Below are 14,945 nucleotides of genomic sequence, written 5' to 3'. Positions count from 1 at the left end.
TAAACGGAAATCAAGTCATGCATAACTAGCAAGAAAACATAAACAGTTCCCTTTACCTGTTTTAGTCTTTATGATATTTAACTAAAGCTTAAAACTCATTTGTATAATTGGGTCACAACAAATACAGATGAAGTTGTCATAATGATGATTTTCCAGCTTATAGGAGTATAATCAATGATAGTAGCACTTGGTAAAAATATGTCTTTCAGGAGAAAGATGGAAAAGGAACGAGACTTGCATATGTTGCACCTACAATACCAAGACGACTGGCCAGTACCTCTGACATTGATGAAAAAGAAAACAGGTGACTCTAAATTTATAATTACTGTTAAATATAAAATTATGTGGTTTTAGAGTAGCTGAGAAACTTGCAGATATGAAGACAGTGCTGGTTTATAGCATTATACTTTTCCATACATTATGCTAATCTGTAGAGTAATCCCAAAGGTTTTTGATTTTGTAAATCATAAATTATTTTATTACAGGAGCTGATCTGGGCATTAAGTGTTGTCATTTTAGGGGAGAAAATAAATGCAAAATAAAAAATTGTAAACTTTAAACTATTGAAGGGTGCTGAAAGAATTTTACTGATTTGTCTTGAGCCATCTAGTGCGGATACTGGGATTCATTATTACTTCTGCTGAAAAAAGATATGTTTTTCTTATAGTGCTTGGTAAAACTATATCATGCGTCAGCAGCTGTTTGCAGAAGTCATAGTGGTTCTTTTGTAACCTTCGCTTCTATTTTTCTTGTTTGCTTGTTGGCCTTTCATCTTCTTTTGGAGATACTTTCTTTACTGATATTTTTTATTCAGCTTTCAGTATAAAGGGAATAAAAAGTTCAGATGCATAGGCCTGTCACCTGTAAGTATTTGGAGTACTTTCATGACATACTTACATTGTCAGAACCTTCCAATTTTTCACTTCTCTCTTTTATTGCGGTTCTATTTGGCTGCTTTCACGAGTTTCAATATATTATACGTAGTACAAAATGTATGTCGTTTCTATCAGATTGTGTCTAGATAGCTGAATTTTGGATGACCTGAAATGAAAATACTTCTCATTGCTCCACTGTAAACATTTTCTATAAGACTGACAAATCTTATGTCTGAAGAGGAGGTTTTTTATTGCTACTGTTGAGAATGGTTCAGTTTGGAGAAAACACAAGATAAATGCTGTTTTTTCTTAAACTTGCAGAATACCGTTGCCAAAGTTCAGCATCTGGGTGACAAATTCTGTTTTGAAACAGGGATATTCCAGATCTCATACTCCCCTGAAGTTCAACTTAGTTTGTTGGCATCTGTTATGTTACGCCCTGGTTGAGTTTGTGATCTTAAGGAACACGGACCTGGCAAACGGCAAAGTCAGGACCCTGAACTCGCACAGAGCAAACTTCCAGCTGTTTGTTCCAGTGGATGAGATCCACTGGAAGACTGTCGTTAGGGACAAAGGATCTGAACAGAGGTGGCAGCTTAAGGATGCCTTAGAGGGCAAGAACTCTTCCATCCACATGTATAAGAAAGGGAGCAGGGAGGGCGGAAAACCTGGATGGCTGAGCAAGGACCTGCTGCTCAGACTGAGGTGTAAGAAGGAGATGCACAGGCAGTGGAGGCCGGGACATGTGGCCTGGGAAGAGTACAGGGATGCCCCATCCCTGGAACTGTTCAGGATCAGGGTGGATGAGGCCCTGGGCAACCTGATCTGGTGGGTGGCGTCTCTGCCTATGAAGGGTGGTTGGAACCAGATGGTCTTTAAGTTCTCTTCCAACCCAAGCCATTCTATCATTCTACTATATTCTTATTTGAAGTTGAATGCGTTAGTCAGTTTTGGTTTGTTTATAACAGAGATTGTTCTTATTTCATGTTTTATTCTTTTACGAGCTTCTCAAATGACTGTCTGAAACTGTCTTGACCAGATGATAATTTAAGATTGGGATAAATATTTAATTGTAATTTTATTTCTTAGAATTTTTTATTGTTTGTAACAAAGGGATTAAATGTTGGTGCAGTGTTGAGGTTTATTTTGTCTCTTTGGCATGCCATCATGACTTATTCACAGACACGGTTCCAAAAGTGGGTACCAGCAATATTATGTTTTTCCTCGTGTGTATTGGGTGACCTGAGATCAGTGTCATTAGTCCTGACAGTGTTGTCTGAGCAGTTGACCTGAGAATATTCTTCATTCCTTGGTGTACAAAAGGTGAAGCTTTCTTTTAGGCCAGCCTTTTTAGGCACGAGTGCCTTGCCTAGTGTATGACTTGGCAGACAACCCAGCTTATTTATTTAAAACCATAAGAGATTTTTGACTTTTAGTCTGACCTTTTTTATGGTGACCAATTTAACTCTGCCCTACAGATACATTAATTAATTACTAAGGGTTCTGCCCATGTCCCAGATCTCTATCCTTGTTGCTTAGCTTAATGCTGTGTTCTTGTTCCACCTGTCTGAACACCTGCTTGTCTAGATAATAGATGATGTCGTGTAATCCATCTAACTTCCTACTGTGAGTAATGGAAAGGACTTCCAGATGAATCCTAGTTGGGCCTTTAGATAAACAAATCTTAGACATCCAGCCTCAGAAGTGTAGCCAATGCTACAAGAAGAGTGCTGAAGTCTGTAGAGTCTTGGCAAAGCTAAACTTTCAGCAATTATTAAAATCTGTCATGCAGCAGGACTTACTTAAAATGTGTGGTAGGTAATATCTCAGAATTAGTGTTTCTCTTTGTTTGTAAGACGTAGCATTGCATTGGCCTGTATCTGATCCTTTTCTGGGGTTGTTTGCAACCACAGAAGTGCTACCATACATTTTTGTGCAAAAGGATACATTTGGAGTAAATTCTGAAGTTCACAAGTATCCTGAACGTGAAACACCTCTTTACAAGATTTTATTTCCCCTCACATATACAGTTGCCTTTTATATATAGTTTTGTGCAAGACATTTCTTTCTTCCTTCTATCTGAACTTTACTTCGTATCTTGAGCTTATGTTAGGCACTGAGTTTTTTGTATTAGTATCAGTTTTCAGAGCCATTTTTCTAAGCAGATTTTTGCAAGGCTATTTCTTCCTGCTATAAACTGCAACAACAGAATGGAAATTCCTCATGACTAAAGTAATGTCAGCTAGTGATACGTGGCAGGCCACTCAGGAATGGCTACTACGGACCTGTTTACACTAGCCTACAGCATCATGAGTTCTAAAGGGTAGTCAGCTTTTGAACTTCGTATTATAACATCCACGAATGAATAATCCTATGAAACCAACTTCTAAAAACACCAGGTAGTTTTCCCTTTATTGCACTGGGTTATCTCAGGAGCAAACGAAGAAGCCTCTTGATCCTTTTTGGAGAGAAACAAATCCAACAATGATCACAGATATAAGCTGATGTTTGACTTCCTATTGATTAAATCCCCTTTAATAGTATTTTTCTGAAACTTCTTTTCTATTATACTTCAAACAATGTTAATATGAATCTGATATTTTTCTACAGGAGCTTGAAAATTACTGTATGTATCAGGTCACTTTATTCCTGTTCTGCATTGTTACGTTTATTTTAAATGCATTATCCACACACAAGTTTTTCATCTTTAATTTGAAACTCATTTTCAGCTTGCATCAAAATCAAACTGCTTTAATATGAGTGTGCTAAATTAAAATCTTATTTACAGGGACTCGTCTGCTAGCTCAATACGTGGTGGTAGTTCCTATGCAAGGAGAAAATGGGAGGAAGATGTCAAGAAAAACAGTTTGAATGAAGGTCCTACATCATTAAACACAAGTTATCAAAGAAGGTGTGGGATTTTCTCTTGTTTTAAAATCAAAATAATTTTACAAATTAAAAGAAAAAGAATAATTCCTGAATCCTTAACTTTGTAAGGACAGTTTAAAATTGAATGGTGACATGTTAAAATGGCGTTCATAGTAATCACAAAGTATGTACTTAAGCTGAGGTACAAGCTCATGTGCTTGTTTTAAAGCTACACCATTTTACCAGCTTAGAGTGTTACAGCAACTGCTATATAAAGTTATATGCTTTTTTATTCCTATTGTTTATTTCAGTTTGAGATTATTTTGAGTCCTTCCAGATTTGATCAGGAATCAAAGATAACTATTTTAAATGTTGGAATAGTAGTGATTCTGTCTGATATCTGAAAAGAAGAGGGAAAAAACATTGAATTCTGCTTGTACATGATAGTATCAGAAGCCTTGGTCTGCTGTCCATAGTGGTAGATTATAGCCATGCCTACCTTGAATATCGCCATCATAGAATGAACACGTAAAACTAAATCTCACTTGAATGTAAACTAAATAATGATGAATATGAAAATAACTTTCAGGTGTACATGGCTCTCATCTTGCAGGATTTTCTCAGAATGGATCGTATCCAGGAATTAATACATGATTAATTTTACTGTGTAGTTTCAGTGAAGCTATTTGAGTGAAGTTCTTCGTTGATATTAATGAAGTGGGCAATAAGTATCTCGAATAGATCAAAAGTTTGACATTCAGGTAGCTGAGTTGCATACTGATACATGCTGATGATGTACATGGTGATGGGTGCTATCTTTTTCAGTCCTGACATTGATGTGTTTTCATTAGCATGTAGTCAGGCCATTTCATACAGTACAGTACATCTTACATCTTTGGTAACCTCTTGCCTTAAAAAGAAAACTACGTTTTCTTAACATGGAGTTGAGGAGAAATATTGCACAGATTTCACGTTCTGGGTGGAAAAACAGTTTGATTTATGAAAACTATCTTTGCATGATAGCTTTTATCAGTATTTATGCTCCAGACTTCAAACACCATGTACATATCCCTTTAATATGGTGCATGGTGTTTTAATTGTGTATTTCCTTAGCTGTTCTTGTACAAATGTTTTTTTCTTGGCCATTTTAGAATTGATAGCAAAAGAAAGAAAGATCAATAGCAGAATGACAAACAGATATTTTTCCTTAAATCTTTTCTAGTTAGTAATGTGATGTTCTGTTGGTCCTAACTGTGGGTTTACACAAGTTTACACATGAAAACGTCCTGACTTGGTAATGTAAAATCTGTTCAGCCAGAACCAGTGGGATAAAAATGTGGAAACGTCTGCATCGTCGTTACAACTAGAAGAGCAAGGGAAAAGCATGGGTGGGAGGTTAATCTTTCTGGGAGTGATGAGAGGTTTTTGTTTGTTTGCTTGTTTTTTTTTAAAAAGGATGTCTGTTGAAAATTGTTACAGGAGTGATATTAATGACATTTTCTTTTCTGACAAGCTATGGAGTAGAGTTCTGTATTTTCAGAGGTCTTCAGTGTGGGTGAAAGAGCAGCTTGAAAATGGAATGTTGAGGGCTCTGTGTGAATACTTCAGTAGATGCAATCAAGACAAGTATCAACCAGTGAGATGCCACTTTTATCTCCCATTCCTGTGGAGGAATGGTCAGGTCTGTTGCCTTCAGAAGTTGGAACTTAAAAGTCCTTCTCAATGAAATAATGAAGAAAATGGCGTTTGGAAAAGCTTCTTTTGCCCAAAAATTTTCCAGAACTCAATTGAAACATAGAATAGACAGGCAGGAGTTCAGTGGATCATTCACAGCTTTGTGATATTTTATTGAACAAAGAAAGATAAGTCATACAAATGTATTCATTGTAAATGTCTCTCCTTCAGTGGCTCCTTTGGCAGAAGACAAGATGATTTGATTAGTTCTAATGTTCCAAGTACTGCATCAACAGTTACCTCATCTGCTGGTCTTCAGAAAACACTGCCCGCCAGCGCAGCAAACACTACTACAAAGAGTACAACGGGTTCTACTTCAGCAGGTGTACCAAGCAGGTAATGCCACCAGTATACTTTTGTTGTTCTTTTTTTGTCAGGTCTACTATGTGCTTATGTACGTGCATGCGTTCTTGTTTAGTAGATCATGGGGCTCTGGATTTTTTCACTTTCCTGTTCAATTTCTTTTAATTTTATGCAATTTGGCTCAAATTATGCATGGCTTTCTACTGCAAAGTGACAGCCATGTTGTTATAAATAAATAAATCCAATATTCGAATCGAAGGGTGAAGAATAAGAATCCAATTACTGTGAACCATTCAATTCTTAATTAATTCAATTTAATAGCTCAAGTTGAGCTTTCACAGTAGAGACATTTCTCAGTTTGCTTTTAAAAAAAATCCGTCCCTCAAGTTACATGTTATTAGTTGTTTAGTAAAGTGCTTTCATTGTTTAGCTGTTTCCTTTTCTCTTTTTTTGTGTTGCTGCTTGTTATGCTGTAGTACCTCAAATCGTTTGTGGGCTGAGGATAGTACTGAGAAAGAAAAGGAAAATGTTCCTACAGCAGTGACGGTTCCTGTTGCACCATCTGTTGTAAATGCTACGGCCACTACCACAGCCATGACTACAGCTACTTCTGGCACTGTGTCCTCAACATCAGAGGTCAGGGAGAGACGGAGGTGTGTAAAGGTCCTAAGAGTAATGTTGCTCTTGTACAAAAATAATCTTTTTTTCTTATTTAAATGAATGTGTTGGTTACCACAAATTTGGATAGTACAGTATGTAAAGCAGTGGTATTTGCTTGCTGTTTATTGAAACAACTACCAAGATGCCTCAATTTATCTATTGATAAATCTCATCCGTGAAACTTAAACTTTGATATTGTGTATTTTGGCTGTCCTTGGGTTTGGATTTGGTATGCAGTATTTTTATATTTGTATTTCTGTTAATACATGAGTCCTCTGAAAAATACCCATAATGGAACTACATAAAAAACACTGAATTAAAAATAAGAAAATCAATAATTACTTATTGCAAATGCATTGCTGCTGTCTACCGTGGCACATCTATTGTGCCAGGGGCAGTATGCTGACAAGTTACTACGTAGTATTTTTTTTTTCAGTCATTTTGTATGTCTGCCATTACAAAGACAAGAGTGTTGAACCAAACACATTTTGTTCATTTCATTGCAATCATTTAGGGTCTCTTCCATTTGAAACATGATAAACAGTTGTAAATGCAATGGTTTAAGAGCTATTCAATATGAAGAAGGAGTAAGAAGCTGATGTAAATTTTAAGAATACAGTGTTTTTTCTGTTACACCTACATGGAGGATGAGTTACAATTGATGCATATTTGTTTCCATAAATAGGTGATACCTACTATTTATGAAAGCAAAATAATAAGATTTCACAAGGTTGTTAATTCCTGTTAGTTTTCCCTGGGTTCTGATTATTTTCGATATTTATAAAAGTTTATCCCTTGTCCCTTCTGCTGAAATGCACATTCAGATTTCTGTGTTGCTGCTGTATTATTTTTGAAATGCAGCTACTATGTCAGTGGTGGACATGTATCTCTCCGTATGTTTACAGAGGGAACAAAGCTATTTGTTGTTAGAGAAGAAAGGCAGCAAAAACATTCATAGATTCCACATACCTTTAGCCATGTTTAGGATACTCGTAGTCCATTTTCCTGTCATATCCCAAACTGCGATGAACTACCTTCTTTTAAATGGGGATTTTTTTCTTCTCTTCCATGATTCGGGAGGTGCCCACAGGTGCTTACTGCCATTTTCATAACAACCATAGTCAGAACCTGCATTTTCCGTAGTGCAATTTGACAAAGCAAAAGCAACAAAATGTATCATTTTTCCAAAAACAGTTTTAAATTTAAAATGCAAATGCTATTTCAGTCTCATATGAGGTAGAAAAACGAGGAGATCTAGAATTAAGGCTTTCGCTGTCTCGTTTGCTCTGACTAACAAGTGTATACTAATATACGTATACTACATATGTTTTAGATACCTGCAATTGGCCTGAAATTCTTTCCTTTTAATCTGACTCAGGGCCAATTGTATAATATACTGTTGTAGATGTATTCGTGACGGCGTGTTAAAATATCCATTAAGTGTTAACAGTCAGCAAAGTCGGAATAATAACTGTGTGCATGTGAGAAGGTAGTACCCTCAATATGTGCACATGCATATCTATCTGTATATATACAGATACATATCTCTCTGTGTGTGTATGTGTATCTATGTATGTTTATATGCACATGAAGAAATTTTGTCCGTTCATGAAATATTTTATGTTAAATATTCTCTTAAGAAATGAAGTTGATTAATCCGTATTTATGGACTGGAAGTATGTTAATTGGAAAGTATGTTTGAAGTAGTATTTCAAATAGTATATGAAAAGTAAGCACGTTATGAATTACTTTTAGTAATGAAATATGTAATGGTGCATCCTTTCAGAATGTACTGAAGAAGCTATATTCTTTATCTGATTTTCAGGATTGCTTTAGAGAAACACGGAAGAGAGTGACAAACTTGAATCTTTAACATCTTTGTATCATGAATACATAGTTGACCTGTGAGGCATACACAGAGGATGCTGGGCCAGTTTCCAGTCTGACAGTAGCTATAGAGTTGTCATTTTCCTTCAGCAAGGTTTAGAGCTTTTCACATTTTTGGAGGGTAGGATTGGTATGTACACCCCTTCCTACAGAGCAATTTGCAGCAGTTTTCAAACTGTAAAGGTTACACCTGCTCTGCAATCAAAGCTGTCTTAGGTAGGTTAAAGCTTACGTCTACCTATGTGGCTGAGGAATATATTGGCTGACTCTAAAGTGGAGTCAGTGCAAACCAGATTTATATGATGAATTGTATTTCAGACTAGCTAAAGCAGCTAGTAGGCACCCTTTTCCTAATATAGATAGGGCCTAAGGGTCTAGGAAAACAGAAAATCTTATCAAAAATATTATTTGCAGGAGAACAAGATAGAGAAATGAAATTAATATAGTTCTTGAGAGGGGATATTTCTGCATTTGTAAATGTAACAGCTAATTATATTTTTTCTCTGTTTTGGAGATAATTTGTTTAGTATCGATAGAACATGGGTGGTAAAACATAGGCATAATAATCTGTGTAAATGAAGTTTATTTTAAAAACTTAGAACCGTTTCAGAACTGTTTTAGTATGCCCTAACCTGAGAAATACATAATTAAGTGACCAACAAGATGCTTTTTCCATAGATAAATGTTTTAAGTGTTAATACATGATAGCTTCCCTAACAAAGTATTTAAATCTGAGGAATTTCAGGAAGAACTGTACAGTTCAGGTGACAGAGCACTGGAACAGGCTGCCCAGAAAGGTTGTGGAGTCTCCTTCTTTGGAGATATTAAAAACCCACCTGGATGCGTTGTGTAACATGCTCTAGGTGACCCCGTTTGAGCGGGGGGATTGGACTAGATGATCTCTGGAGTCCCTTCCAACCTCAACCGTTCTGTGATTCTGTGAAATCATTAGCCAATTATTAACGAATGAAATACGGAAATAATATAGTCAGAAAATATCATAGAGTCTGATTCTGCTTTTAATGTAGCTAATTTTATCTAAAGGATCTCAGAGGGGTTTTATGTCTTAAGCAACCCTTTAGCAACCTTCAGTTTCTACTTTTTCAACTTTCTCCAATCTATTTAATCTAAGGATTAAAAAACATAATGGTAAATTATAACAGCATTCTCAGAATGTTCTGTAATAGAAAATCAACAAATGCATTAAAAATTTAAGTTCTTTAACAATGGTTTTACATACATATATATATATATATTACATACATACATATACATATTTGTGTATGTGTATGTATGGATTTTTTTTACCCAAATTGCCCAGGTTGGAAAATCTCTTTAAAGAGTCCTGACCTTGCATGTTTACTGAAGTAGCCCTTTGCCTTTGATTACAATTACTTGGTTACTCTGCAGGATTGTTGTGGGGTTCCTGAGGATTTATTTTTAAGGTCTGTTGTTTTTAAAGGGCGTTGGATTACCCAATTCGTGGATGATTCATGTGAAAATATGGTAACTACCTCCCTAAGGATTTTTAATCTCTGGTGCAATAGAAGGTATAATTAGGATTTCTGTATTAGCAATACATACTGATTTTTCTGAAAGCCTAAAAGTTATGTTAAGGGTTTACCTGCATGCGCACTCACATCACACACACACATATTTTGTTTGTAAATTTTTATGTTATATTTAGAGAAAAACGAATCTAAAATAAGTAGAAAAACACTGTTTTTTAATTGAGTTGTAAGGCCACTAGCGTGATGAACAGGTTATTATTATATAGATGATATAGTGTGTATGATGTATATAGTATATATGATATAGTAATTCATATCTTTAAAGATTTTCTTCTAACTGCTTTGTTTTTCATACTATGTTGTGAGTTTTTTTCTGACATTTAATGCATTTGTACAAAAATTACCATTTGCTGACTTACTTGTAATTAACTCTTTAGATCATACCTCACTCCAGTACGGGATGAAGAGTCAGAGTCCCAAAGAAAAGCTAGATCCAGGCAAGCAAGACAGTCTAGAAGATCTACACAGGTATAGTTATATTACAGCTTCTACATTCACAGAAACGTATATAACTCCCTGAGTACAGTGAAGTTTTAATTTCCCATTAAAACTCCAAATGATCAATTGATCTTCCTGGTATAAACAACTTGTTACCAGATGAAGTAAATGCCTCTTATTTCCTTTATTCCCCTGAAAGCTTGAGGACCCCTCGTTATGTCCTGGAAAGTGCTTTTTCTGATCACCACAGAGTAATTTAATAGAAATTTGAAAGCAGAGATGCTTCCACTGGAGTTTTTGTTTGCGTTCTGTGAAAGTAGCTTACTCAAGTAATTGTATCGCTTTTATATAGATATGGACTTTCAATTCTCCAAGAACTAGCAGCTTCTGTCTCAAAATTTTACTTGAGAATTAGGCATGGCATATGATATGTATATTTACATACATTTTAAAGTCTTTTCTGTGTATGGACTATTGAAGATAATGTGATTGAGTTGACCAACATGTAGATAGATGGTAAGATCTATGACAGAAAATACACATTCAGCCTAGTTTCCATGGACACTTGAGAGTATTGGGGAAGAGGTTTTTGATATTTGATATTTTGATATATTTGGAAGTTTTTCCCAATTTCTGTGAGAGCTACCTCATACTGAATTGCAGCCAGTGCAATCCTTGCATAGAAAAAGATGTGACAGTAGCAAAATAAATGATGTCTAAACAGGACTTGAATGCTTTGTGGGCACTGGAGCAATTACCAGCTACTATCTTCTGTAAAGTGTGTCTACCCTTCTCTCCTTGTCTGCTGACAAACTGAGAATAATCAGCAAAATTGTCCTTAGATAAAACAGAACAAAGAAATACTTCAGCCAGCATCCTTATCTGCATTAAGCCAGATCTATAACTAAATTATTTACTGACATTACTTTCAAATCTTCGTAATTCTAAACCCCTCAAATGTTTCTGGTCACTTTTCCTATTGAGAGATCCACATTGTTTGACATGGGTTTATCATAGTGGAGTTCTTTTCTACTTCTTGGTAGTAATTCAGAGTCCTGGAAGATTGTTAAACCACAGAGCAATTCTTGAATCGTTACAGTGAAAAATCTGCAAGGAATTACTGTGTTACAACACTATCAGCATAACAATCAATTAAATAAATAATGAGCTGGGTGTTTAGCTTTGGAATAGGTCACACAGAATTTTGAGCAGTATCTCCATGAGATAGATAAGTTGAAAATTGCAGTATAGAAAAGTTCTCTTTAATTAAGAAGTTGTTTGCATTCTGGCTTCATTTGAAAACTAGCGTTTAGCCTAAGAACAGCAAGGAAATAAGAAATTAGTTACAACTTTCTCTAGTGCTCTCAGTGTATTTCGTTGATGTGTTGTTAACCTCAAAATCCAGTCCCAGTGAGTGAATTTGTAGGTATTAATATTTCAATTTTTTTTAAGTATTGTATTTTCAAATGTTCTTTCAAAAATGTTTATTATGGTTATGATGATATTGGAGGGAGCTAGTGGATTCTTTAATGATTTCGACATGATTTTCTACATGATCTGTATGTACTAGTTCAGCTAAAAATGGTGTTACTGGAGAACCTGTGGTAGATCACATTAGAGCAAACGCTGCTGATCGGAGAGGGATATTTGGTTCCAGGATTCAAGAGAAAAGTTTATAGGTAGAATATGTAGGTAGAATGTATTTTTTTTAATAGAGAGAATTAATTTTCTTAAGCTGATTTTTACATTTAATAATAAATAATGTGGTCATCTATATTAATACAAGCCAAATGATATATTGTAACCTTGTTTGCTGACTGCTGTTTTCACAGGGTGTAACATTGACAGATCTTCAAGAAGCAGAAAAAACTATAGGAAGAAGTCGTCCCACACGAACCAGAGAACAAGAAAATGAAGAAAAGGAAAAGGAAGAGAAAGAAAAGCAAGACAAAGAAAAACAAGAAGAAAAGAAAGAATCTGAAACTAAAGATGATGATTATAGACAAAGATATTCCCGAACTGTTGAAGAGGTATTTTCATGATGGGTCCCTTTAGGTAGAGAAATTATACGAATCTTAACTCCAACTATAATACTGCAATTTTGGTATTACTGTAAACAGTCATTTACATATTTACATGTTTTATTATCCTGTGGTTTTATGTTTGTTTAATCTTTGTAAATTAATTTTGACATTTTTCTGCTGAATAGCCATATCATCGCTATAGACCAACAACTTCAACTTCTTCATCATCCACCTCTTCGCTCTCCACCTCCACTAGCTCTCTTTCAACTTCAAGTCAACTAAACAGACCAAACAGCCTTATAGGTATAACTTCTGCCTATTCTCGGAGTGGAACAAAGGAAAGTGAGAGAGGTAGGAGTATTATCTGTGAAGTTGTTTTTTTTTATTTATTTTAATTGCCAAAGGGCTATTTATGTTTCTAAAGACTGTTCAAAATGGGGTGTGATATGCAAGACCACTCTTAGATATATGTCACTCCAGGTTCTTGTAAGAAATTCCAAAACTTGCATGTAGAGAGGAAAAACAACTTTGAGGACTTAATGGTGTTTTTCAGTCTTATGGTGTGTGAGTCTGGGTTCATTTCTGCTTTCACACAGCAACTGTAACAGAATATCACGCTTCAGAGTTTAAAAGTGCAGGTGTCGAGGAGGAATTTTACTTGATTAAATAATCGCTAAGTAATTGGGGAGGAGGGTTAGTCGTACAGTGAAGGAATGAAACGATGCTTTCATGGTTTCATGAGCATCTGAAAACAGGAGAGAAAGGGATACTTCTGGTGGTAGTGTGGTGGTAGTTCATAATACATAGTGGAACCACACTAATATCTAACCGGTTTATATAATCATACACTGAGGATGAGATGCTCGATTCAGAGATCAGAAAGATGCTTTTCCTTGATGTCACGGATTTTTTGCCTAGAGTTTTATTCGAATGTGAATCATCTGCTATAATTCTTTAAAAATACTGTACCTGATCAGTTGCCTGTCAAAGGATGAAGCTGTTGACATACATTGTGATCTCCTCTACTCTCTCTGAGGTGTGGCACTGTTAAGCTGGGAGAAATACATTAATTCAAGTTATTGATTAGATATAGGATTACTGATTGAAAATGGTAATTTTTTTTGTACAGTGGTTCAGATTAGATGATCCGTTGTTCAAATCTCCATGAACTATGCATCAGTATCACCAAGTTCTCTATATTGGTATTTTCTGAACAAGTTATTAGGACTAAGCTTCAGTGTTAAGTTTTCTGATTTTGTTCCCCTCCATCCTAACATGACGTGAAATTTGGAATAAAATTTTTCAGTACTGCATGCTTACTTTAGGAAACTGTTTCTAGACTGTTCTGTGGAAAAAAAAAAAAAGGGGGTAAATATTAGCTACAGCAGGTTTTTTTCAAATTATGGTTTTAGGAGGAGAAATACGTTACTGTCTGAAAGCTCAAAGGTAAATCATCAATTATTAGGAAAGGTCGGTGTTCAGCATGAATACTTATCTTTCTTCTTTGTTTAATTCTTGCTTCATACTAAAAAATTCATTTACCTCTGAAGAGCAGTGATGATACAGTTAAGTTAGTAGGGATGCTATGATTTGAACTCAACTGTATGGTTTCTTTCTCATAAAGGAATAGCAAACTGAACAAACTTCCTAACAGGTAAATAACTTCTGTTTGGGCAGGTTTGTTTAATTGTCTTTTTTGTGCAAGTTACTTGTAGGAGACCAAACGGAATTCTGAGGTATTATGTCAGTTTTGAACTGTAATTGCATTTCTTTTAAAGAAAAAGGAAATCTGTATTACAGAGTTAATCTTTGAGATCCAATTTTATTCTTCCTTAGATGGGAAAATGAAGAAGACTAATGAGAAAGGGGACTCTAAGGAGGACTTAACAGACTTTTAAAACATTTTTTTAACAAGGAATTTTTGATGTAAGCAAAAAAAAATCTTGTTTGAAGGATGATGAACTATCTTATACTTATCTTTTGTACTTTTATATAACTACTGACACAAACGCTAATGAATTATTATGTGAAAGTTTTGAAAATTGAATTTTAAGTGCAATTTGTGGTGTGTTACTGTTACACTGAAGCATTTTGTTGAGGTAACTGTTTAGGTGGAATTAGTATTTTGAAATTGTTGTTCAACAATTGGAATGGTATTTATTTTAGAGCTGTGTTCTGAGGAATGCATATTACAGCAAACCATGTGGTGAGGTTTGTAGCGAATTTATTTCAGGTAAAAATATCAATTGTAAGCATTTTAGAGACTGAGAAATATTTCAGTAGATTTTCAGAAAATCAGATTGTCCCATACTTAAATGAACAAGAAAGTTGTCATTAACAGAAGGGGGCAAAAAAGAGGAAGAAAAGGAAGAAGATAAGTCACAGCCTAAATCTATACGGGAAAGGCGGCGACCAAGAGAAAAACGACGATCTACAGGAGTTTCTTTTTGGACTCAAGATGTAAGTAAAAGACTGCTACTGCTGATTTATAGCAATGATGCTGATTTGTAGCAATATGGAATGCATATAGTATATTCTTAACATGGAGAACAGTTTAGAATAATAGAGTATTTCACTGACTTGTT

General features: G+C 35.2%; 1 protein-coding gene across 10 annotated transcripts in view; it reads left to right on the top strand.

Annotated features, from left to right (window-relative positions):
• Window positions 1-14,945, top strand: part of PPP1R12A (protein phosphatase 1 regulatory subunit 12A) — a 129,900-nt gene that overhangs the window by 91,376 nt on the left and 23,579 nt on the right. For 9 of the 10 annotated variants that reach the window (XM_066993436.1, XM_066993431.1, XM_066993433.1 and 6 more), the window contains 8 exons: window positions 210-304; window positions 3,664-3,786; window positions 5,649-5,813; window positions 6,257-6,433; window positions 10,276-10,366; window positions 12,169-12,366; window positions 12,546-12,711; window positions 14,702-14,820. In XM_066993436.1, the coding sequence (XP_066849537.1) occupies window positions 210-304; window positions 3,664-3,786; window positions 5,649-5,813; window positions 6,257-6,433; window positions 10,276-10,366; window positions 12,169-12,366; window positions 12,546-12,711; window positions 14,702-14,820 (1,134 nt within the window). The remainder of the gene's footprint in view (window positions 1-209; window positions 305-3,663; window positions 3,787-5,648; window positions 5,814-6,256; window positions 6,434-10,275; window positions 10,367-12,168; window positions 12,367-12,545; window positions 12,712-14,701; window positions 14,821-14,945) is intronic. The other variant, XM_048078767.2, reaches the window with a different exon arrangement.

Source organism: Anser cygnoides, chromosome 1, assembly GCF_040182565.1.
Source record: "Anser cygnoides isolate HZ-2024a breed goose chromosome 1, Taihu_goose_T2T_genome, whole genome shotgun sequence".
Lineage (NCBI taxonomy): Eukaryota > Metazoa > Chordata > Aves > Anseriformes > Anatidae > Anser > Anser cygnoides.
Note: the sequence above shows the minus strand (reverse complement) of the source record. Positions and strands in the feature narration are given on the sequence as shown.